This window comes from Elephas maximus, chromosome 2, assembly GCF_024166365.1.
Source record: "Elephas maximus indicus isolate mEleMax1 chromosome 2, mEleMax1 primary haplotype, whole genome shotgun sequence".
Classification (NCBI taxonomy): domain Eukaryota; kingdom Metazoa; phylum Chordata; class Mammalia; order Proboscidea; family Elephantidae; genus Elephas; species Elephas maximus.
In genome coordinates this window covers 225,314,111-225,337,052 of record NC_064820.1, presented here as the reverse complement: position 1 = coordinate 225,337,052, position 22,942 = coordinate 225,314,111, and the positions used below count along the sequence as shown (strand labels likewise).

Sequence of the window (22,942 nt, the reverse complement as noted above, 5' to 3'; positions counted from 1 at the left end):
CCCCTCTCCGGATAAGCATCTGAGTTTGCGGGCCTGCTGGCTTTATGGCGGTTTTAATTACTGGGTGAAGATTCCGGAAAGAACGGCAGGATGCGTTAATAAGGAGCCCAGAGCGGCTCAGAGAAGAGTGAGGTCCAGGTGTCACGGGGGCTGTTTACCTGACAGAGCGTGTGACAGGAGGTGGGGTGATGGTGGGTCCAGTGCTGTCACCCCTGGCAGGGCTGGGACACCAAGCCCCCTCCTCCCTGAGGGCCTCGTCCCCAAATGCCTGCAGGGTGGGTGCTTTGTCTGACTTCTTGTTAATCAGGTGCGTTAGTCACCATCACGGAAGCCCCAGAACAAACAGAAAAATATATTTACATAACATGTTTCTTTTATTCTTAAAATAGCTAATTGGGTGTGTACAGGGCAGCAAGAACAGGAGTTTGACGATTGGAGTGTCAGCTCTTTTGTTCCTGAAGACAGAGCTTGAAAGCTTTGCATTTATTTGCCATTGGGCAATATCCAACCAAAAAATACCAAACCCATTGCTGTCAAGTCAATTTTGAGTCATAGTGACCCTGTAGGACAGAGCAGAATTGCCCTGTAGAGTTTCTAAGGAGTGCCTGGTGGATTTGAACTGCTGACCTTTTGGTTAGCAGCCGTAACTCTTAACCACTGGGCTACAGCATCCAGTGGGTGATTACGTGAACCAGTTAAACTGTAACGAGGAATCTTGAAATAAACTCGTAGGCTGACATTCTAACCGCTGGCCTGGTGCCCCTCATGTATGATCTTTTCGTAAAGACAGTGGAGTCCCTGGGTGGTGCTAATAGTTAATGAGCTAGGCTCCTAACCAAAAGGTTGGAGATTCAAGGCTACCCAGATTTCTTAGAAGAAAGGCTTGATGATCTACTTTTTCTATTTATTTTTATTGTGCTTTAAGTGAAAGTTTACAAATGTAGTCAGTATCTTAGAAAAATTTATATACACCTTGCTATATACTCCTAATTGCCCTCCCCGTAATGAGGCAGCACACTCCTTCCCTCCACTGTTTTCGTGTCCATGCAGCCAGCTCCTGTCCCCCTCCACCTTCTCATCTCCCCTCCAGACAGGAGATGCCCACATAGTCTCATGTGTCTACTTGAGCCAAGAAGCTCATTCTTCACCAGTATCATTTTCTATCCCATAGTCCAGTCCAATCCCTGTCTGAAGAGTTGGCTTTGGGAATGGTCCCTGTCCTGTGCCAACAGAAGGTCTGGGGACCGTGACCACTGGGGTCCTTCTAGTCTCAGTCTGACCATTAAGTCTGGTCTTTTTACAAGAATTTGAGGTCTGCATCCCACTGTTCTCCTGCTCCCTCAGGGGCTCTCCGTTGCACTCCCCGTCAGGGCTGTCATCGGTTGTAGCCAGGCACCATCCTGGTGATCTACTTCTGAAAACTCAGCCCCTGAAAACCCTGTGGAGCACAGTTCTGTCACACATGGGGGTCGCCAGGAGTTGGAATCAATGTGATGGCAGTTGGTCCTGACACGTACTGTTAGAAAGAACGGAGTTTTACAGCAACCTCCAGCTTTGCAAGGCTTGACGTGTTTGTGTGACCAGTAGTATAAATGTGTAAACACATTTCGAGTTAAAAATAAAATGACTTGGTTTGAAGTCGCAGGCTACACTTATATCCAGTTTGTCCAGAACAGACTGTGTTCAAAGGAACACGCGAGGGGAATGTACTGCTGTGGGTTAAAAGTCGCCTCTCTCTAAGGAAGCACAGCCCAAGCTAGCCCTTTAGTTAGCCTTGTCTGGTTTGACTCAGGAGCTGAGGGGACCACATACTTGGGGACACTGTTGAGCACTGAGCTTTCGGTCAAATTGAAGTCAGATGTGTATGGGAAAGTGCACGTGTGAATTACAAGATATTTGCTGTTGAAAGTGACTGTGACAGTGAGGATCCATGTAGGGAGGGAGGCAGGCCGCCATGAGGCAGGTCAACTGAGAAAGGCCCCTAGATGGTGTGAACAGCTTGTACCCTGGTGGCTCAGTGGTTAAGAGCTGTGGCATGCTATGGCTGCTAACCAAAAGCTGCCAGTTCGAATCCACCATCTGCTCTTTGGAAACCCTATGGGGCTGCTCTGAACTGTAGAATCGCTATGTAGTTCTGCTCTGTACTGTAGGGTCGCTATGAGTTGGAATCGACTTGGCAGCAATGGGTTTGGTTTTGGTTTGGTTACTAATCTAAAGGTTGGCAGTTCGAACCCACCCAGCACCACTCCAGAAGAAAGGTCTGGTGATCTTCCTGTAAAGAAGCAGAAAACCCAGTGGAGCTCAGTTCTCTGTAACACATGGGGTCACAATGAGTGGGAATTGACTTTTGCAGTGGCGGGGTAAATCTGAGAGTGACAGAAATAAAAAGGTCACAAGTGAGGGGGAAGCTCTGGGCACAGAGTCCTACATCTCAGTCTGTTGATACACTTATATATATGTATATATATCCAAAAACCCACTGCTGTCGAGTCAATTCCGACCGATAGCTACTCCATAGGATACAGTAGAGCTGCCCCATAGGAATTCCCAGGAACAGCTGGTGGAATCGAACTGCAGACCTTTTGGTTAGCAGCCAAACATTTAACCACTGCGCCACCAGGGACCCATATATGCAAAGATATATAATTTATTAAAGTTTCATATAAGACTGCTAGGAGCTAAAAATTTTGGTGCATTAATCAATCACTAGCAGTTTAGATATTAACATTTTGGGAAGGAGGACAAAGTTGGTAACTCCGTAGTGTTCACTGGGACTTAAGAAGCTAGGCCAGAAACCTCATTCTCGACGATCTAGAATATTATCCTCAGGTAAGTTCACCCAAATGCCTCTACAGCTTTTAACAGCTCGAAGGAAGCAGCTGCTTTTTCTTAACTGGAGCATTCCCGTTGGTAAACTTGTTTTGAGAGTTACAACACATTATTTCCCAGCTCCTAGCTGCTTTGCAGGTTTGCGAGATTGCAGGGGTTTTATTCTGGTGAGGTAACGATTTCCTTACTAGATCAGGGAGAGGGGAGGGTCCTCTTAAGTGCTGCTGAGGCTTGGAGGCCATAGAACAAGCAGGAACTTAAGGGGTCCAGAGATGGCATCTTGCCCTGGTGCACCGGGCCCACACGGCCGCCCCCTCCTGGTTGCGTGCAGAGGCCTGGCTGCAGAAGTAGAAAACCAGGCCCTGTCTGGCCGGCTTCCTTCCCTCCTCCTCCTTGCAGATGTGGTTAGGGATCCCTTGAAGGACCAAGTCACCAGTTATAAATCCTGCCATTCAGCTGGCGGTGACACCAAGCACATTGCTCACCTGGGCCACTGGTTTACTTGGGCACAGCCAGTGTGGAATCATGGCTGACTCAGCCCCGTTTCCTATCTCTCAGTAGGTGCGCTTGAGGCCGAGCCCAAGAGTTAATTTAAAGGCTTAAAAAAATCCCTCAGCCTTGAAGGAGAACACAAAGGGACCGTTTTCCACGTGGATCCTGGTTCCCATTAATGTTAACAAGTTGTGGCTTAATCCCACACACGACGCTCAGCGGCTTCAAAGGGGTCTGGTTCATGCAGGAGAGGGGGAAGCCGGGAGCAAGGCTGGTGTGCCACCAGGGCTGCCAGGTGGGCCAGAGTCTGCAAAGTCTGTCCCTCACCAGTCATGGGCTTCAGTGAGCTTTAAGGACACTATAGATTCCCTGTCACTGAAAGGGAGAGCTGTGAGTCCTGGGTTCCGGATGTCCTTCTGAGCCGGGGTGCTGTGGACCGGGAAGGTGCCTTCAGACCTTCACTCCAATGCCGCGTGTTGGGCGAAGTAACCGCAGGTCCCTTGATGGCAGTATTCTGGGTGGAGAAGAGAAGGCCCAGCGAGGCCGTGTGTTTTGGGCTTTGTTTGCTTTAAAGGGCTTCAGAGGTGTGTGCTTCCCTTTAAAAGAACTTGCTGCGACTTGTCTGCCTTCCCCACGCCCGATCACGTAACCGGATTGCCCTGGCAGGCCTACCCGGCTCTTCACGTGTCTGCTCTGGGCCGGTGCAGTCTGCAGCCTGCTTTCCCGATCCTACCCAGGCTCTTGTCCCTGGGTGGCTCAAACGGTTTGTGCTTGACTACTAACCTAGAGGGTTGGCAGTTCAAACCTACCCAGCGGAGCTGTGGAAAAAGGCCAGGCTATCTGCATCCATAAAGATGACTACGTATTGACCACATATTGTATGATTCCATTAATAGGAAATGTCTGAAATAGGCAAATCCATAAGTCGGAATCAACTCGACGGCACTGGGTTATAATGATAGAAAGTAGATGAGTGGTTGCCGGGCGTGCCGCTATGGGGGAATAAGTGACTGTTTTAATGGGTGCAGGGTTTCTTTTGGGGGAGTTGAAAATATTCTGAAGATAGATTGCAGTGCAAGTCGTACAAGACTGTGGATATACCAAAAACCACTGGGTTGTACTCTTTAAAAGGGTGAATTTAATGGTATGTGAATTATATCTCATTCAAAGGGAGAAGGGGACAGAAGATTTAAATTAAAAAAAAAATAAAAAAGATTACAGCTATTGAAACCCCATGGAGCACAGTAGTTCTACCCTGTAACACACAGCGCCGTGAGTCGGAATCATGATGGCATCGGGTTTTTGTTTTTATTTTCTTAACCTAGGCCGACACCTATAGCGGCAGCTATAATGCCTCCAGGAAGAAGGTTGTAATTCTTCTTGAGTTCTTTCTCCCCGTGAATTCCTTCCTTAAAGCATAAACTTTGCTCCCGTCAATCAGATGTATTGCTCTAGTGGTTTCAGATCTCACTCCTTCTAACCCGCCCCTGCCTGCCTGCCTGGGGACAGGACTACAATGACAATTCCAGGGCATGGTCTGTCAGGACCCCTGGGAAGCTCCCCGGGAGCGGCTTTCTTCCTTGGTGCCACCTCAATTCGGGTTCGCGCGCGGGTGGAGCGCAGGGGCCCCAGTGGCACTGCAGGGGGCGATGTTCTGAAGCTGATTGTTGATAAAATGTCAGCGGTCACTGGGTGCTGCAAACGGTTAAGTGCTCAGCCGCTCATTGAAAAGTTGGAGGTTTGAGTCCACCTAGAGGTACCTCGGAAGAAAGGCTTGGCAACCTGCTTCCAAGGGAAAAAAATATCAACCACTGAAAACCCTGCAGAGCCCAGTTCTACTGCGACACACAGAGGGTCACCATGAGTCAAGGTCAGCTCGATGGCAGCTGGTTAGGAAAATTTCAGTCCTGGAGACAGACAAAGGGTAAAGGCCTCTTTCTGCCACCTGTGTTAACAGATTTCTGACTTCGGGCTTGCCAAGTGCAACGGGCTGTCGCACTCGCACGACCTCAGCATGGATGGGCTGTTTGGCACCATCGCCTACCTCCCTCCAGAGCGCATCCGTGAGAAGAGCCGGCTCTTTGACACCAAGCATGATGTGTACAGGTGAGTGAGACGCCACCTTCTGCCCCGCATCCCAGGCTAGCCGGGACTTGTTCATGCCCTGGACGACACATCCGGAAACACTCCCTGTGCCTGGCAAGGATGGGTTTAAGTCCAGATGAAGGGATGAGAGCTTGTTGGGTTTGGGATGTTCTTAACTGGAGGGTACAGGCTACCCCAGGAGTACAAGGGACATCTCCAGGAGTACTGTCTGGGCGAGGGTGGAGGGTGCATGCCAGTGGTGGTGGGTGAGTCCATTCGGGCCAGTTAGGTAACCAGACTGACCAGCTTCTGCAGTGTAAAAGCTTTGGTGTTTTTATAAAGTGTGGATTTTATTGCTTGTCTGTTGGAAGGATCTGCTGCTTTAAGTGCCTCTGTGTGTGTGTGTGCGTGTGTGTGCACAGATTTGTGTAGATTTGGCCTCTTCAGCACTCAGTTTCCCCTGGCCCAGCAGCTCACACTCCTAGCTCTCTTACCTTTGGCTGAGAATGTAGACACCCTAGAGGCTGTCCAGAAGCTAAAGTCAGTGAGAATTACATACCTAAGGAACAATCCCCAAGTCATTCGCTCCTTTTCTTTTTCAAATTGTGAAGAAGAAAAGAGGGAGCAGAGAGCAAGCTGCCACATAAGCCTTCATTGTGGTTCTCCTCTTACCCATTGGGACTCTGACCCTAAGCCCCGAGTCACTTGGCCTTCTGCCTAGTTGTCATTGCCACCCGCCCGAGTCCTGGCTGACTGGTTTGGCAGTCACACCATGTCCAGGTGCTGAGCTGGGCCTTTGAGCTGTGCATCCACCGGGGAAGGGCACCTCGGGGGCTAGCCCTGGCTTGTAGAGTTGGGGGAAAACCAAAAAGTCTTTTATTTATTTTAGAGCTGAGACTTTAATAAACTTTTGAACTTGCTAGTTTGAGTTGTAAGGGGAGAATTCTTGCTTCTCTCTAAGCAGTTGCTCTTAACTTTGCACAGCAGCTTGATTTTGGGGCTCCTGGTTATCAGGTTGTTTTTAGTTACCAGGTTGAGCTTTTTTTTTTTTTTTTTTCTGAGTAGTTATTAAATATATATATATGTATATACTTTTTAAATTTTTTTGTGTGCATTAAATGGATAGATATGCCTTCTAACAGCCAAAATAGGGCTTTGGGACAATCAGCTGGCTTGACTCCTGATGTCTTCTGTGTGTTTCCTTTATCAACCCTCTAATGAAATTACAGTGATCAAGCCTCTCGCTGAGCCGCAGCTAGGCATCCAGATGTAGCAGAGGAGAGAAGGGCATCTGAGTTGCCTGTCATTCATTCATCCATTTACTCGGCAAATGCTTGAGCACCTCCCGTTGCCTGGTGCTTGCAAGAACGTGGTGGGGAATGAAGCAGATGTGGGCCATACTCTCTAAGAACCTGGGGCCCCAGAAAAGGCCACATAAATCAGAGACTACATCTGCCTGAGATGAGAAGAACTAGATGGTGCTCGGCTACCACTGATGACTGCCCCTGACAGGGAACACAACAGAGAACCCATGAGCGAGCAGGAGAGCAGTGGGATGGAGACCTCAAATTCTTGTAAAAAGACCAGACTTAATGGTCTGACTGAGACTAGAAGGACCCCGGAGGACATGGTCCCCAGACCTTCTCTTAGCCCAAGACTGCAATGATTCCCAAAGCCAACTCTTCAGACAGGGATTGGATTGGACTATAAGATAGAAAATGTTACTGGTGAGGAGTGAGCTTCTTGGATCAAGCAGACACATGAGACTGTGTGGGCAGCTCCTGTCTGGAGGGGAGATGAGCAGGCAGAGGGGGACAGGAGCTGGTTGAAAGGACACGAGGAACAGGGTGGAGAGGAGTGTGCCGTTTCATAAGGGGGAGAGCAACTAGGAGTATATAGCAAGGTATATATAAATTTTTTATGAGAGACTGACTTGATTTGTGGACTTTCACTTAAAGCACGATAGAAAAAAAAAAAGCCCCGGGGCACCATCATGGATTGGAATCCCAGGCTGCGGGAGACTTGTAGCTCGGGGGTGAGGCTGTGGCAGTTACTTCACAGCTGAGCTATCATTGTGGCTTGTTCCGTGATAAGAGTTTTCTCCGTTTTAAAAATGCATGAGAAATATCTTGGTGCCATCTCTCTTTGTAAAAGCCTTTGGGGTGGTTTTCTTCCCACTTACTGCTGTGTAGGAGGGCTGTGTACTTTCTTTGGGGGTCTGGGTCCTGAGACACTCATGTCCTTGGCTTGTCTTCCAGCTTTGCCATCGTCCTCTGGGGAGTGCTTACACAGAAGAAGCCATTTGCCGGTGAGTGGACTTCTCTCCTGGTGTCATGCAGTCGTCGTCCTTGTAACTCCTCCTGGTCTCAGATGTACCTGTGGTCTCCCAGGTGCACACCTGTGATGCCTGCTGCCCTGCGCCTTGAGGCCAGCTCAGCCACCCTTGGGTCGGGCTGCTCCGTCCTGCTGGGTGGTCTGTGGAGAGATCACCCCCCTCCCAACAAAACGCTCTTGCTGTATAACTTACCCACAGGAAAGGGCACGAATCTGAGGGCTTCTGTTACGTGTATTTTGACAAACGTGCGCACCCGGGCACCCCACCCAGCTCGGGATCTCTAGCTTTCCTTCCTCACCTTCCAGCAGCCACTATTCTTATTTCCGTCACTGTAGATTAGTTTTCCTTCAGCATCTTAATACCTTGACTCAGGTCATTGTATACGTTGAGTATCCTTGCAGCGTCATTGGAGAAGGATAGCTCTTTCTTCTACAGGCATTTCTGCCCATCAAGCTGAGCTCAAGCTTCACTTTCCCAACAGCCCCCCTCCCCCAGCTCCCAATACACCCCGTGGGAAAAGAGCTTTGGAGAGGGAGGCGGATGTTATCAGAAGGTGTGGAAAACTGGCCCAGAGTTACCGACAGCTACCAGATCCTACACTGATGTTTTGTTCCACTTTCCCGTTAAATCATGTGCAATCACAGTTTTTTTAGGTATGACCAAAAATACCTAAAAATATAGATCAGAGTCGGTATGTGGCTCACAGGTCTGGGGAGTCACTTGCTGGTTGTGAGCCATAGACTGTTGTTAGTTGCTGTTGGATCGGTTCTGACTCATGGCGACCTTATGTGTAACAGAAATGTTGCCTAGTCCTGCACCTTCTTCATGACCATTGGTGTAGTCACAGACCAGGAGTCTGTTTGAAGTTCATGCTGGCTCTCAAAACCTAGACTATCTTGGGGACTTTCTTTCTTTCTTTGGTTTCTGAACAGTTTATTTCTTCTGACTAGGAAGTGGGCTGGCCGGGGGCAGGGAGGGCATGGCCACTGCAGACCGTGGCGGGCCACAAGCTAGCAAGGCTATATCTACGTTGTCTTAACCACCTGTTATCCTTTCTTCCTTAATGGCTCATTTCCCTCTATTGAGTCCTGTGATCTGAATCTTGTTTTTGACCTGGCAGCATGCCACTCTGCCATACAGTTGTCTGATAGAAGTGACATCTGAAATCCAAGCACATGGTGTAAAAAGTCAAGAATAAGTCCCTCACACTTTATTGCTTGGTCGATAAAGGAGTTCAGGGTGCCGGAGCCACGCGTGTCTCGTGATACTTTTCAGAGCAGTTCGTGTTGAGCAGCAGAGATTATTCTAGGCGTTGAGTTCCATTGTCACATCATTTCACTTAGAGGGCCCGTTGGCTTTTGGAAGGCTTGGTTACCATGGGAACTGTATGTGGATACGTCAGGTTGCAGTTGTACAAGATTTAACTGGAAAGTGGAACAAAACATCAGTGTAGGATCTGGCAGCCATTGGTGACTTTGGGCCAATTTTCTACATCTGCTGATACGTGTCAACCTGCCTCTCCAAAGAGTTCCAGTCCTGGGGGGCGTGTCGGGAACTGATAGGGGGAAAGGGAGTGTTGGGGACTCAAAGCGTGGGCTTGATGGACAGTGTGGTTTGAGGTTGAGAAAACTGGCCCAATGAAGATCCCCCTGAGCCCATTCCAATTGGAGTAGAACCCCAACCTTTACCCCCCAGTAATAAAAAAAAAAAAATTTTTTTTTTTTTTTTTTTAAGCCTATGTGTGTCCTGCTTGCACACTGATTAAGGTTAGTGTCTTGGGGCTGGGTCACTGGAAGTTAGCGGGGACCTGTGTTTTGGGGTAGGAATTGGAATTCAGGAAGACTTTTTTTTTTTTTTTAAGCCATTTTCGGGAGAAAGACACCATGCTTGGTAAAGTACTGGGTCAATGAAAAAGAGGAAGACCCACAATGAGATGGACTGACCCAGTGGCTGCAACAATGTGCTCAAGCATAACAATGATTGTGGGCATAGCGCAGGACCAGGCAGTGGTTTGTTCTGTTGTACACAGGGTTGCTATGAGTTGGAACCGACTTGAAGGCACCTAACAACCACCACCACAGGGAGATTTGGGTCCATGTGCATGCCAAATGCTGCAGATGCCGTGATTTATGTCTTTGACCTCCTTGGGCAGGCACGGGCCACTTAGGAACATGCCCAGTCAGATATTTTCCTGCTTTGAAGCTGCTTTCCTTTGAGTTAGAAGCTCAGCAAGATCTCTGTGATACAGCACCCTGATTCTGTTTGGTAAATCATAACCCTTGAATATAGGTATGAGAGCGTGTGTGCCCTGTAAGAACAAGGGCTAAAGAGGGCTGTGTGCCTCGCAAAGGGGGTTTCCCAGGTGACGAGCCTGTGCCCCCGGGTGCTTTCCCACGGTTCCTGCTTCCTGCTGCAGATAAACCGCGCGTCCCCCCACTCCCAGAGCTGCCGTGACTTGTGCACCTTCCCCTTGCAGATGAGAAGAACATTCTGCACATCATGGTGAAGGTGGTGAAAGGCCACCGCCCTGAGCTGCCACCTGTCTGCAGACCCCGACCCCGTGCCTGCAGCACCTTGATCCGCCTCATGCAGCAGTGCTGGCAGGATGACCCGCGTGCACGGCCCACCTTCCAAGGTGAGTGGGTGCTGCCAGCTAGCCCCCGCCTGTCCTTGGAGAGGACCCCTGCGTCGGGCTTCCCCCAGAATGTTACTGCTTTCCTCTTCTGCTGGTGTTGTGGAAGAAGGAGTGTCTGCTAGGGCGTAGGGTCAGAAGAGAGCTGCAGGCTCAGGTCAGTGTGCATAGAGAGGTGGAGCAGGTCGAGCCCTGAGCTAGCAGGCGGGTCACACACCTGCCTGTGACCCTCAGACTCACAGTGGGGATGGAGGTGACCAGTGCTGCATGGGCAACTCCTCCCCAGGCCGCTTCCAACCCAGGGCTGGGTTGCTGCCTGGAGGAGCCTGTACATTGCATGTCCAAATACAGCGATTTGTCTTTAGGAGACTAACAGGACAAGTGGTCTGAGGGTTCCCGACGCCCTTTGCTGCGGGTCTTGTTTCCTTAGGCCAGATGTGGCATTTGGTTAGGAAAGTAGCCTGATTAAATGGAAATCCATCACTGTGTTTAAATCACACAGGGGTGATGACAACATGGGTGAGGCGGGCGCTCCACACCCAGGTGTGGGCAGCCTGGCCACCTAAGGGCCACAGACCCTGCACGCCTGGCAGGCGGGGCTTTCCTTGACGAAGCCTCCTTTAGGATCCTGGAGAAGAGCGGCCCTTAAACTTTCAGCCTGGCGAGAGTCTGCAGAGCTGCCGATGGGAGGCCCAAGTGTGGCCAGCAGCCGCCACACAGAGGCCCCTGGGGTGGCCTGGGGAGCCTGGCTCTGGGCAGGGTGCCTGAGAAATCCAAGGAGCCTGGCACGGTCATCGCCGTGATGCTGAGGCTCGGGGCTGTTGCCGCTCTGTCCCTGTGGTTAGACGTGGAAGTAGAGTACTTGTGGAAGTGATTATCTGAGTGACGCACCCTTTTTTTTTCTCCCCAAAGAAATTACGTCTGAAACCGAGGACCTGTATGAAAAGCCTGACGATGAAGTGAAAGAAACAACTCAAGATCTAGATGTGAAAAGTTCCCCCGAGCCCAAGAGTGAGGTAACCTGGATCTCCTCAGAGGTGTCATTTGGGTTTGTTTTCATGCCTGAGTCCTCCCAGCAAGACTCATCTGTTCTGCAGATAATTCTGATGCTGTGAAGGGTTCCCCCCATGAGCCTAGGTGCTCACGTCCCCTTCTGAGGGTGGTGCCTTACTGAGCCCGTCATGTGGTCCGTGCACGGTACAGGGTGTGCATCCCCTCAGCCAGCCGCATCCCTGCTGTGCTGTGCTCCCTGTCCTCCGCCTCCCGTCTGTGTAGTTACATGTAGACTGTGTGGGTGCTCCCTGTCCCCCTCCTCCCATCCGTGTAGTTACATGTGGAGTGTGTGGGTCGCACTAGATTTATTAAATAGCCACACTGGAAGCTCTTTGAAGCACAGGGAATGGAACACCCCATCCAGCTGCTGGGCCCAGTCGGGTGGGGAGGCATGATCTGGGGTGCAGTGTCTTTGCACCCCTGGTGTGGGCATCTGGCCTCTTTTGTTTTAACTGCTCATAAGTGGTTCCATTACTGAGCATCACGTAGCTATTTAGATGCAGTGAGAACTTCCAAATGCTGGGACTCTCTAAGTCCATTTTAGGATAATAAGACTTGTAAAGTAAAGCCTAATAAACTGGCTTTATAGCACGTTATCTGGTATTGGGCAATATATTCCAGGCCGTCAGTGTAAAGTCGGGAGATAAGTAACTTCTGTGGAACACCCACTGTCTGGACATAAAGGGGTGTGTTGTGCTTGTGGGGGTCAGGAGCAAAGGTGGCCAGGGAGGTGACCCCAAAGTCAGACCTGGCCACTGATGCAAAAAAAACAAAGGCAACCAACAAGTGGATATGACTCAATACAGAAAGCAACAGAGGAAGAATAAATCAGGCTCTTGAGTGTCTCTGGTTCCCAAGGAGAGGAGAGATTTGGAAGCACATGGGTATGAATCAGGAAAGATTCATGAGTCACAGGCAGATTCTAGTCACTCACCAGAAATCTATTCATCTCACAACCCATCAGTGTATATTGGATCGGACAGCTGTGTTGTCCTTGCAGCTAGTCTCCACCACTCTCTAGTGGCCACGCTCAGCCCCTAAGCCAGATTTGCAGGGCTCTAGGGGCAGTGGTGGCACAGTGGTAGAATTCTCACCTTCCATGCAGGAGACCCAGGTTCGATTCCCAGCCAGTGCACCTCATGCACAGCCACCACACATCTGTCAGTGGAGGAGGTTTGCTTGTTGCTATGATGCTGAACAGGTTTCAGCGGAGCTTCCAGACTAAGACGGACTAGGAAGAAAAGCCTGGTGATCGACTTCCAAAAATCAGCCAGTGAAAACTCTGTGGATCACAACAGTGTGATCCCCAAGCAATAATGGGAATGGTAGAGCACTGGGCAGTGTTTATCGTTCCCTTGTGAATGGGGTCTCCGTGAGTCAGCCGATTTGATGGCAGCTCACAACAGTGATACCTGGGACCTGGTGGCGCAGTGGTTAAAGAGCTTGGCTGCTAACTAAAAGGTCAGCAGTTTGAATCTACCAGCCTCTCCTTGGAAACCCTACGGGGCAGTTCTACTCTGTCCTATAGGGTCACTATGAGTCAGAATGGACTCGATGACAATGGGCTTAGTTTTTTGGTTTTCGTAACAATGACAAGGAAGGGCTGCAGATCACCTTCCTTGTATTTCTCACTGACACTGCTCTCTTCTAGATGGACAAGGTGCGGCCACTCCCATTTCCCCCGCTCTCTGAGCTTGTTCCACTTTTGCCTTTTGTCTGGATAGCGCTGCATGTAATGCCACTCAGCTTTTGGAATCCGAGCAGAATAATGGGGATTTTCAATTTTTATCAAGTTGCTTTTGTCTTACAATTTCCTCCTGCTGGGTAGACCCAGCCTAATGTCTTTGCAGCTCTGAGTGTTGGACTCCCCAGTGCTGTGTGTATGGTTACAAATGATTGAATTCTCTGCCTCGCTTACTGGCAGCTGATGGCGTTCTTTTCTTCTTCTGGCCCACTGTCTTAGATGCCTAGTGTTGCTGTAACAGAAATACCACAAGTGGGTGGGTTTAATGGACAGAAATTTATTTTCTCAGTTTAGGAGGCTAGAAGTATGAATTCAGGGTGCTGGCCTAGGGGGAAGGCTTTCTTTGTCTGTTGGCTCTTGGGCAAGGTCCTTGTCTCTTCAGCTTCTGTTCCTTGGTTCCTTGGCAATCTTGATGTGCCGTGGCAACCATCTTCCCGCATCTGTCCTTCTTTGCTCCTGTGCCTTGTTGTCGCTAGTAGATTCCTGCTCCTGTCAACCCCATGTGAATTGTCCCATAGGGTTTTCCTAATCTTTATGGCAGCAGATCACCAGGTCTTTTACCTGAGGAACCGAGCTGCATTTGTTATGCCACCAGGGCTTCTTTGCTTCTGTGCCTAATCTGTTCATTTTATATCTCAAAAGTGATTGGCTTAAAACACAGCCTGCACTGATATGGTGTGGCCTCATTAACAAAACAAAGAAGCCCTATTCCCAACGGGATTACATCCACAAGTATTACTGTTGTCAGTTGCCACAGAGCGGATTCCAACTCCCTGAGACCCTATATATGTGGAGTAGAACTGCCAGGCCTGTCTCTCAGGGTGCCTCTGGGTGGGTTCGAACCTCCAACCTTTTGGCTAAGTAGTTGAGCGCTTAACCATTTGCAATTCTGGGGGTGGGGGGACACATATTAGTCCCTAACAGTCACCCTTCTGCCTGTAGTTCCTCTTGCTTTTCCACATTTGTGTCCCGGGTGGGCCGAGCAAGAGATGGTGGGTCTTCATGCCTTTCCCTCTCTCCACTCCGTACAGGTAGTGCCCGTGTCCACGCCCCTCAAGCGCGCCTCAGCCCCACCGTTTGATAACGACTGCAGCCTTTCAGAGTTGCTGTCACAGCTAGACTCTGGGATTTCTCAGACCATCGAGGGCCCAGAAGAGCTCAGCCGCAGCTCCTCAGAATCCAAACTCCCCTCAACGAGCAGCGGCAAGAGGCTCTCGGGGGTCTCTTCAGTCGATTCTGCCTTCTCGTCCAGAGGGTCGCTGTCCTTGTCTTTCGAGCGTGAGCCTTCAACGGGCGGTGAGTGGGGAACACCTTTGTGTCCTGAGAACTAATGAGCTTACCCATGGGCTGGGAGGTTCATGGGGCATGGGAGTCAGCGACAACTAAAAGGATCAGGCGTCCAAGTTCTTGACCGTAACTCCCTGCCCTTCTCTGAGGGATGGTGGGCGTCAGTGCATTGTCAGTTCATTGAGCCCAAATCCGCTGAGCTCTCGAGTGGCATTTAGGGAGTAAGAGGAACAGACCGAGTCACTGGCTGTACAATAGGAGCTCACCTGTGCCAAATCAGGCACTGGGGCTGACCTCAGGCGCCCAGATTGAGGAACCTGAGGTCTGTGTGTGAGCCTATGAATGAATGGAGACCACCCACCCCCACCCAGGGATATTTCTCCCTGGTAGATGCCACCGTATACTCCTCCTTAGCAGTGCTCTGTAAGCACCCCCACACTTCCTTATCTCTGGGCTACCCACTCACTCACTTACCATGCATTACGATAGGTTAGTTGGCCTTGGAGTTTAAAATACCCTGGACATTTATAAACTACCAGCTATGGTAGGAGCCCCTAGAGGTTAGCTTATCTTTTTATGTTAATTTTTGTGGGTTTTCTTTTTAGGGAGTGCTTTTTGCCTGGCCCATCCACATAGGGGCGGTGGCGGTTTAGTGGCACGATTCTCTTCTTCAGTGTGAGAGGCTTGGGTTTGAGTCCCGGCCAACGCACCTCATGTGCAGCCACCACGTCTCATGTGTGTTGCTATGATGCTGAACAGGTTTCAGTGGAGCTTCCAGACAAAGGCTAGGAAGAAAGACCTGGCGTTTTACTTTTGAGGAATCAGCCAGTGAAAACCCTATGGGTTGTAACAGGTCAATCCCATTGTGTATGGGGTCATCATGAGTCGGGGGCCAACTCGATAGCAGCTAACAACAACAGCCCCTGCCCCAGCAGTGGGGGTTGGTGCATGTCGTAGCTCCCTCTCTGCCCACTCTGGGGGTAAGTTGTGGTCCTGGCCCGTCCCTCAAGGGGCTGCAGTTCTATGAGGAAAATACAGACACTCTGGCCATGGTGCACAGAGAGATGAGGGCCTGGAGGGTCTTGTATAGCCTGGACACCAGGAAGAGGGGACGTTTGTTTGTCCTGGTGGGTCAGGGAGACCTCTTAGAGGGGAGAATTTTACTGGATCTTATGGGCCTGCTGGAAACCCTGGTGGTGTAGTGGTTAAGAGATACGGCTGTTAACCGAAAGGTTGGCAGTTGGAATCCACCAGGTGCTCCTTGGAAACTCAAGGGGGCAGTTCTGCTCTGTGCTACAGGGCCTCTATGAGTTGGAATCGACTCGATAGCAGTGGTTTGGTTTTGGTTTTTTTAATGGGCCTGCTAGGAACTTTAGAGTGGAATGTCGGTGGTAAAAGAGTAAATTTTGGTTAAGGAAACGCCTCAGCAAAGACACAGAGGTGGGGGTACTGGTTTGATGACTAGAGGCAGACACTGGACAGTAAAAGTCAGGACGAAAGTCAGGGCTAACTCAGAAACTGGAAAGGAGTATCACCGTTCCCATTGGCGAAATATATTCTAGAAAATTCTTTTTGGATCTAAAGCTCTCAGCTGACATCTTGTCTTCATGCTAAGACAGTGTCATTGACTCAACTCAGAATGAGAGTGTAGTAACACCAAATCCAGACTGATTTGTTTCCATTTTTTTAAGACCGCCCACACCCCACCCTTCTCTTAGGTCCCTTTGAGAATGTTGAATGTGAGGAAGGAGAGTTTTATTTTGCACAACTCAGAATTTCAGACAACGTAATAGGATTTGTACATTAAATAGAACTTTTCCTGTTCTGGGCTAACTAACGTTCCTCCCAGTCCTTTAGATTTTTCTAGGAAACGTGCTTTATGGGTCACCACGGCAGGGGGTGGCATTTTGAGGTTGGGCTGAGAGCTAGGTTGTCCCTGCCCAGCTGCAGGCACCAGCTTTGCAGCCGGCGAGCTCTGCAGGGTGGTGCGGTGAGCACTGCTGAAGCTCTCAGGGCTCTGGCCTCATCTTTTCAGCCCCTGCCTTGTCTTTTTTTTTTTTATGAAGGAATTTAACTATAATTTCTGAGCACCACCTGGGAGCTCTGAGTTTTATATCCTTTATCTAATCATGCTTTTATTTTTTAAATGCATTAACTGAACTGCCCAAAGTCTCCACGCTAGGAACCTGGAGCAGATCTGTGTTAATCAGGGCTCTCCAGAGAGACAGAGCCAGTAGATCTACCTACCTATCTACCTACCTACCTACCTGTTGTCTATCCACCAGCCCATCCATCTATCCATCCACCCATCCATCTACCTACATACCTACCTATCATCCATCCATCTATCCACCCACCCACCCATCTGTCCATCCATCCCCCTACCTATCCATTCATCCATCCATCTATATATGTACGCACATATCATATATAGAGAGAGATTTACTGCAAGTAATTGGTTTAAATGATCGTGGGGCCTGGTTACCAAACCAACTCATGCTGACCCTATAGGGGACAGAGTAGAACTGCCCCCTAGAGTTTCCAAGGAGTGGCTGGTGGATTTGAACTGTTGACCTTGTGGTTAGCAACCAAGCTCTTAACCACTATGCCACCAGGGCTCCAGGCCTGGTTGGGGAAGTCCGAAATCTGGTGGTCAGGCAGCAGGCGGGAAACTCCGGTAGGATTTCTGTTACAGTCTTGAGGCAGAATTTCTCCTTCTCTGGGAAACCTCGGTTTTTGTTCTTCAGCCCTTGCACTGACTGTATCAGGCCCACCCACATTATCCAGGGTAATCTTTACTCAGAGTCAGCTGATCATAGATGTCCACCACATCTACAGAATACCTCTGCAGCTATGCCAATGTTTGATTGTGTAACTGGGTGCTGTAGCCTAGCCAAGTTGACGCATAAAAGTATTATAAGATCTAAGGCTAAAATAAAGTAGAAAGCCACCTGGAGGCCATGCGTCCTCAGATGTCCCTGCTCAGCATCCCTTGGGGACCCTGGCCCCATGAGAACACCAGAAAGGCTCCAGGGTGAGGCTGGAGGTGCCTCTGGCCTTCGCCTCCGTTGACCCTGTGCCTCTCACCTGCTTGCAGATCTCGGCACTACAGACATTCAGAAGAAGAAGCTGGTGGATGCCATCTTATGTGGGGACACCAGCCGGCTGATGAAGATCCTGCAGCCCCAGGACGTGGACCTGGTCCTGGAGGGCAGTGCCAGCCTCCTGCATCTGGCTGTGGAGGCTGGCCAGGAGGAGTGCGTCAAGTGGCTTCTACTCAACAACGCCAACCCCAACCTGACCAACCGGAAGGGCTCCACACCCCTGCACCTGGCTGTTGAGCGGAGGGTACGTGGTGTTGTGGAGCTGCTGCTAGCCCGCAAGATCAGTGTCAACGCCAAAGACGAGGACCAGTGGACAGCCCTGCACTTCGCTGCTCAGAATGGGGATGAGGCCAGCACGCGGCTGTTGCTGGAGAAGAATGCCTCTGTCGACGAGGCGGACTGCGAGGGCCGCACGCCTGTGCACGTGGCTTGCCAGCACGGCCAGGAAAGCATCGTACGTATTCTCCTGCGTCGCGGTGTGGACGCTGGCCTACAAGGCAAGGATGCCTGGGTCCCACTGCACTATGCTGCCTGGCAGGGCCACCTGCCCATTGTGAAGCTGCTGGCCAAGCAGCCAGGTGTGAGCGTGAACGCCCAGACGCTGGACGGGAGGACACCTCTGCACCTGGCTGCCCAGCGGGGACACTACCGTGTGGCCCGCATCCTCATCGACCTACGCTCCGATGTCAACATCTGCAACCAGCTCTTGCAGACACCCCTGCACGTGGCCGCAGAGACAGGCCACACAAGCACCTCGCGGTTGCTCCTGCACCGTGGTGCCGAGAAGGAGGCGCTGACTGCTGAGGGCTACACTGCCCTGCACCTGGCCGCCCGAAATGGACACCTTGCTACCGTGAAGCTGCTGGTGGAGGAAAAGGCTGATGTGTTGGCCCCTGCGCCACTGGGCCAGACGGCCCTCCACCTGGCTGCTGCCAATGGACACTCAGAGGTGGTGGAGGAGCTGGTCAGTACTGACAACATTGACGTGTCTGATGACCAGGGGCTCAGTGCACTGCACCTGGCCGCACAGGGCAGGCACGCAAAGACGGTGGAGGTGCTCCTCAAGCACGGCGCCCACATCAACCTACAGAGCCTCAAGTTCCAGGGTGGCCAGCAGCTGGGCGGGTCACCTGGCCACAGCCCTGTGTCCACACTCCTCCGAAGAAGTAAGACCTAGCCTGCTCCTCACAGAGTCCAGGCATCTGTGTGGGACTCTTGTCCCATGGTTGTGTTCCGCTGCAGGGACAGAGCAGTGCCGCACTGGTGGGCTGCGTGTGCTTTGTCAGGGACTAGCTGAAACACTGGACAAGTGGGGACACACTCACGGGGCGAGAGAGCACTGGGTGCAGTCAAGAGGGAGGTGGCCACACAGTGTCTCCATAACATGCCAGGCATCTGTTTGGGCATGCTACCCTCCAAATGAAGTTGGTTGGATTGCGCTTGACTGTTGACCCATCTGCTGGTCAGCAGGCCTGGTGTTGGAAGGGATGATGGGTCGGAATCATTTCGTTGTGCTCCTGTTCCTAAGGGGCCCCTGATGTTGGGTCCTTGGTGACAGAGTCATGGGCAAGATTGAGTGTGCTCTGTTGCCGAGAGGCACCACCTCTGGTTACTCAGGGCACACCACTATTGGGGAGAAGAGATGTAGAGGGACTGTGTCTTTTATCTTCATATACAGTGGCAGGCAAAGAAGCCTGTTATCAGAAATTTTTAGCGGAATTCTTGTTTTATAAAATGATAGATGAACATGATGTCAATTCTTGCTTTAAACTTGTAAAGGTTCGTAACATTGAATAGTCTTGTCTGTAAAGAACAAGTATGAGAATAAGGTTGGTTATTTTTTTAAAAAACGATGATCTCACTGACTCGTTTATATGCAGATTTATTTGTCCTTCAAAGTAGTCCTGTTGGTGACCAGGTACTTATACTAAAAAGACTCCTTGCTGACGTTCACTTCTTGTTGCGCAAAACATTTTTTGAGCTCTGGAGCCAAATATGTACTGTATTTTTATGCAGATAATGCCTGCCTTCTACATTTGTTTAGCGTGCTTATGAAAATACCTCATGGAGGGAGGGAGTGGTGGGCAAACAAGTGTAGAAGGTGTGTGTTTTTATTAGTGTAAAAATACGGTAAGCTCATAAAAAAAAATCATTTAAAAATTTGATTATGACCTCAGTTTTGGACTAAAAATAGGATTACCTGGTCAGACGAACCACCTCACTTGTTCAGTTTCTTTCCAGCTTTCATTTTTGGTAAGGTGATTGATTGTCCCAAGGGATACTCTTTTGGGGCCACGGGGGTTTTCTGACCTGTATTACAAATGGCTTCAGCTGTCGGACCCTGGGCAGCTTGGGGTGTACACCCTGAGGTGGCTCCAGGACTCAGCCTCATTCTTGGATATAAGAGGTCCAATTATCTAGTCTCTCATGTTTGTCCCATGTGGTGCCTTCTGATGCTGTTAGAATGAGTTTGTTGCAGAACTAAACCCTGTATGCAAACCACATCCTGTGGCCTAGTGTATGATACAGAGATTGATATTAATGTACCGTGTATGTTAATGTGGATCTACGGGCAGGATACTTCTTTTCTATGACAGGAAATATCCAGACTGTTTAGAACTGGCTATGTTTTAATATGCCTCATTGTGCTTTATTGTGTGATGCAACTAGTATATAGAGAAACTATTATACGAATCGTGAAGAAGACAAAGGTTTGATGGCAATAAAACAAAGTACTTATCTACTTCTCTGACGTCAACGAGACTGCTTTTCCCTTCAAATGAGCTCAAATAGTCTGAGTTTTGAAGACCAGAAGTTTGAGGTGGTCATGGGCCCTTCCAGATGTGTGATCCCCTGGGAGATAATACAGTCTTGGTAGGAGAATCTCTCTACACCAAAGTTGTTATTTCTTTGTAGGTATTTACAGGTCTTATTTTCATGTGTTAGCTTTATAATTTTGAAATAAGTTCAGATTATTTCTGAAATAATAATTCCAGATTCTCCATTTGTTGACATTTTATCCTATTTGCCTGGTCATTCTCTTTCCTTTCTGAACTATGTCATCCAGCCATTTATCCACCCATCTTTCCATCCAGCCTTCCTCCCTTCCTTCCTTTCAAGAATAGGTTGCAGGCAATGTGCCCCATTACTCCCAAATACTTTAGCTTGTATCTCCTAGAAACAAGAATATCCAGTATGCACACCAAAATCAGGAAATTAGCATTGATACAATTATGGTCTAATTCACAAATCCTATAAAAATTTTTGCTGATTTTTAAAAAATGTATACCAGTACAGACTCTCACAGGTTCCTATTTAATCAGCAGGTTAACATCTGTTATCATTTTGATACTCAATTTGTCCCTGAGTGGCCAGTTTGTGCTCCTTCACTGTGTCTCCTGTGTCTTTTGTGATGCTCCCACATCCTCTTTAAGTGTTTACTTTCTGGCACAATGAGATGTCACAGACTCATCTACTTTTCCTCAGCCTTGGAAGCAGCCATTTCTCTAAGGAGACCTGGTTTCTTTCAGTGGAGAATGGGGTTTAGAAACCAAGGACAGGTTGCTGGGTGTACTTACTGTTACTGGGGTGCCATGACTTCTAGCCCTTCTCAGTGATCAGATCTAGGAAATGTGTATATAACATACATGCAAATACACACATATGCATCTGTTTTTCTGTATCTTAGTGAAAATTATGATTTCACACTAATGCTTTCAATTATGACCTAACACCCATGGTTTATTTCAGCCTTTCCGTGTTTGAACCTCCTTCCTCTGACAGTGAGAAACTTGGCTCCTATCATCCTAAACATCTGTGCATATTTGCTCAGTCTCTGTGTATGAAAGCATCTGCCTGTCATGTTGGCTCCCTCCCTTCTCAGCCTTGGCCCCTCCAGGTTACTCTTGGCCCGACCACACACGGCCACGTTCCCTGGCCCTGCAAAATCGAGGTTTGTAAACTCTTATTAAGACTGCCATTTGGCTTAGCTTTTTTATTTTTTCCATTTAGGTAGTCTTAGTTTCCTAGTGCTGGTGTAACACAAATACCACAAGTGGGTAGCTTTAAGGAACAAATTAATTTCTCACAGTTCTGGAGGCTAGAAGTCCAAATCAGGGTCTTGGGCTTATTGATTCCTTCTGTGGGCCTCTCTCCTCGCTTTTGATGACTGCTGGCAATCCTTGGCATCCTTCACTTGTAGACAGGTCCTCAAATGGCGTCTGCTCCCCACTCCCCCTGCATGTGTGTCTATGTCTATTCTGCCCTTTTTATGACACCACTCAGAAGTGATTAGGCTTTGGACCCACCCTACTCTGGTATAATCTCATCAACATTAAAAAAAAAAAAAACCTATTTCAACCAGTGTCATATTTACACAGGTACAGGGGTTAGGACTTCAACACACATTTTAGGGGGACACAGTTCAATCCATAACAGGTACCTTCATTATTTCTCTTCCTGCCTTGAAATAGTGATGGGTTCCTAGAAGATTTGGGCCTTTTCCCTTTCCTCTTAGATCCCTATCCCATGCTTTTTCATTCAGAATTATCTTCTAGTCTGACAATTACACTTTAGGAAGAAACTGCCCTTTTCTTTCTGGGAGGAATCGAAAGGGAATCAGGTGCTTTGTGGTTGCTGCGGGGCCCTTAGGACACCACCCTTCAGGCCCTCCAGGGCACCAGCCACGGGTGAGATGAGGCCAAGCCAGCCTTTCTTCAGCAGCTCTGGATGTGGAAAGTTGTAGGTTCTGGAAGAGAAGTGGTTCTCCCACGAGCCTCCCCTGAACATTGAGCTGCAGACAACTCTCAACTGCAGTGCTTACAGCAACCTGGGAAGGAGCTCCACCAGGTCAGATACGGTGGCAGCAAACACTCCCTTGTTCCACCAGTCGACCCTGATTCATGGCGACTTCTTGTGTATCATAGGGTTTTCAATGACTAATCTTTGAGAAGTAGATCACAAGGCCTTTCTTCTGAGGTGCTTCTGGGCGGACTCGGATCTTTGGGTTGGCAGCAGAGCACTTCAACCGTTTGCACCACCCAAACCAAAAACCAAACCCATTGCCATTGAGTCAGTTCTAACTCATGGCGACCTATGCATGCCAGAGTAGAACTGAGCTCAATAGGGTCTTCAGTGGCTGTTTTTCTCAGAAGCAGATCACCAGACCCTTCTTCTGAGGGGCCTTTGGATGGACTTGAACCTCCAACCTTTCGGTTAGCAGCTGAGCACATTAACTGTTTGTACCACCCAGGGACTCCACTCCCTTGTTACTGACCTGGAAATCTAGGTTGGGGACTGTCCAGCAAAAAAAAAAAAAAGGGCTAGCAAAGGGCCTGAACCCCAGCTTCTGACTCCATCCCGCCATTATTCACACCACCCAC

The 22,942-nt window shown here is 49.4% G+C and overlaps 1 protein-coding gene across 1 annotated transcript in view; it reads left to right on the top strand.

The window, feature by feature from the left end:
* The window catches only part of RIPK4 (receptor interacting serine/threonine kinase 4), a 33,965-nt gene extending 13,677 nt beyond the window's left edge, over positions 1–20,288 (top strand). The window contains exons 3-8 of the mRNA XM_049874916.1: positions 5,279–5,427; positions 7,665–7,714; positions 10,218–10,376; positions 11,286–11,389; positions 14,202–14,466; positions 17,555–20,288. Of these exons, the coding sequence (XP_049730873.1) occupies positions 5,279–5,427; positions 7,665–7,714; positions 10,218–10,376; positions 11,286–11,389; positions 14,202–14,466; positions 17,555–18,738 (1,911 nt within the window). The 3' untranslated portion in view covers positions 18,739–20,288. The remainder of the gene's footprint in view (positions 1–5,278; positions 5,428–7,664; positions 7,715–10,217; positions 10,377–11,285; positions 11,390–14,201; positions 14,467–17,554) is intronic.
* Positions 20,289–22,942: the final 2,654 nt, after the last annotated feature.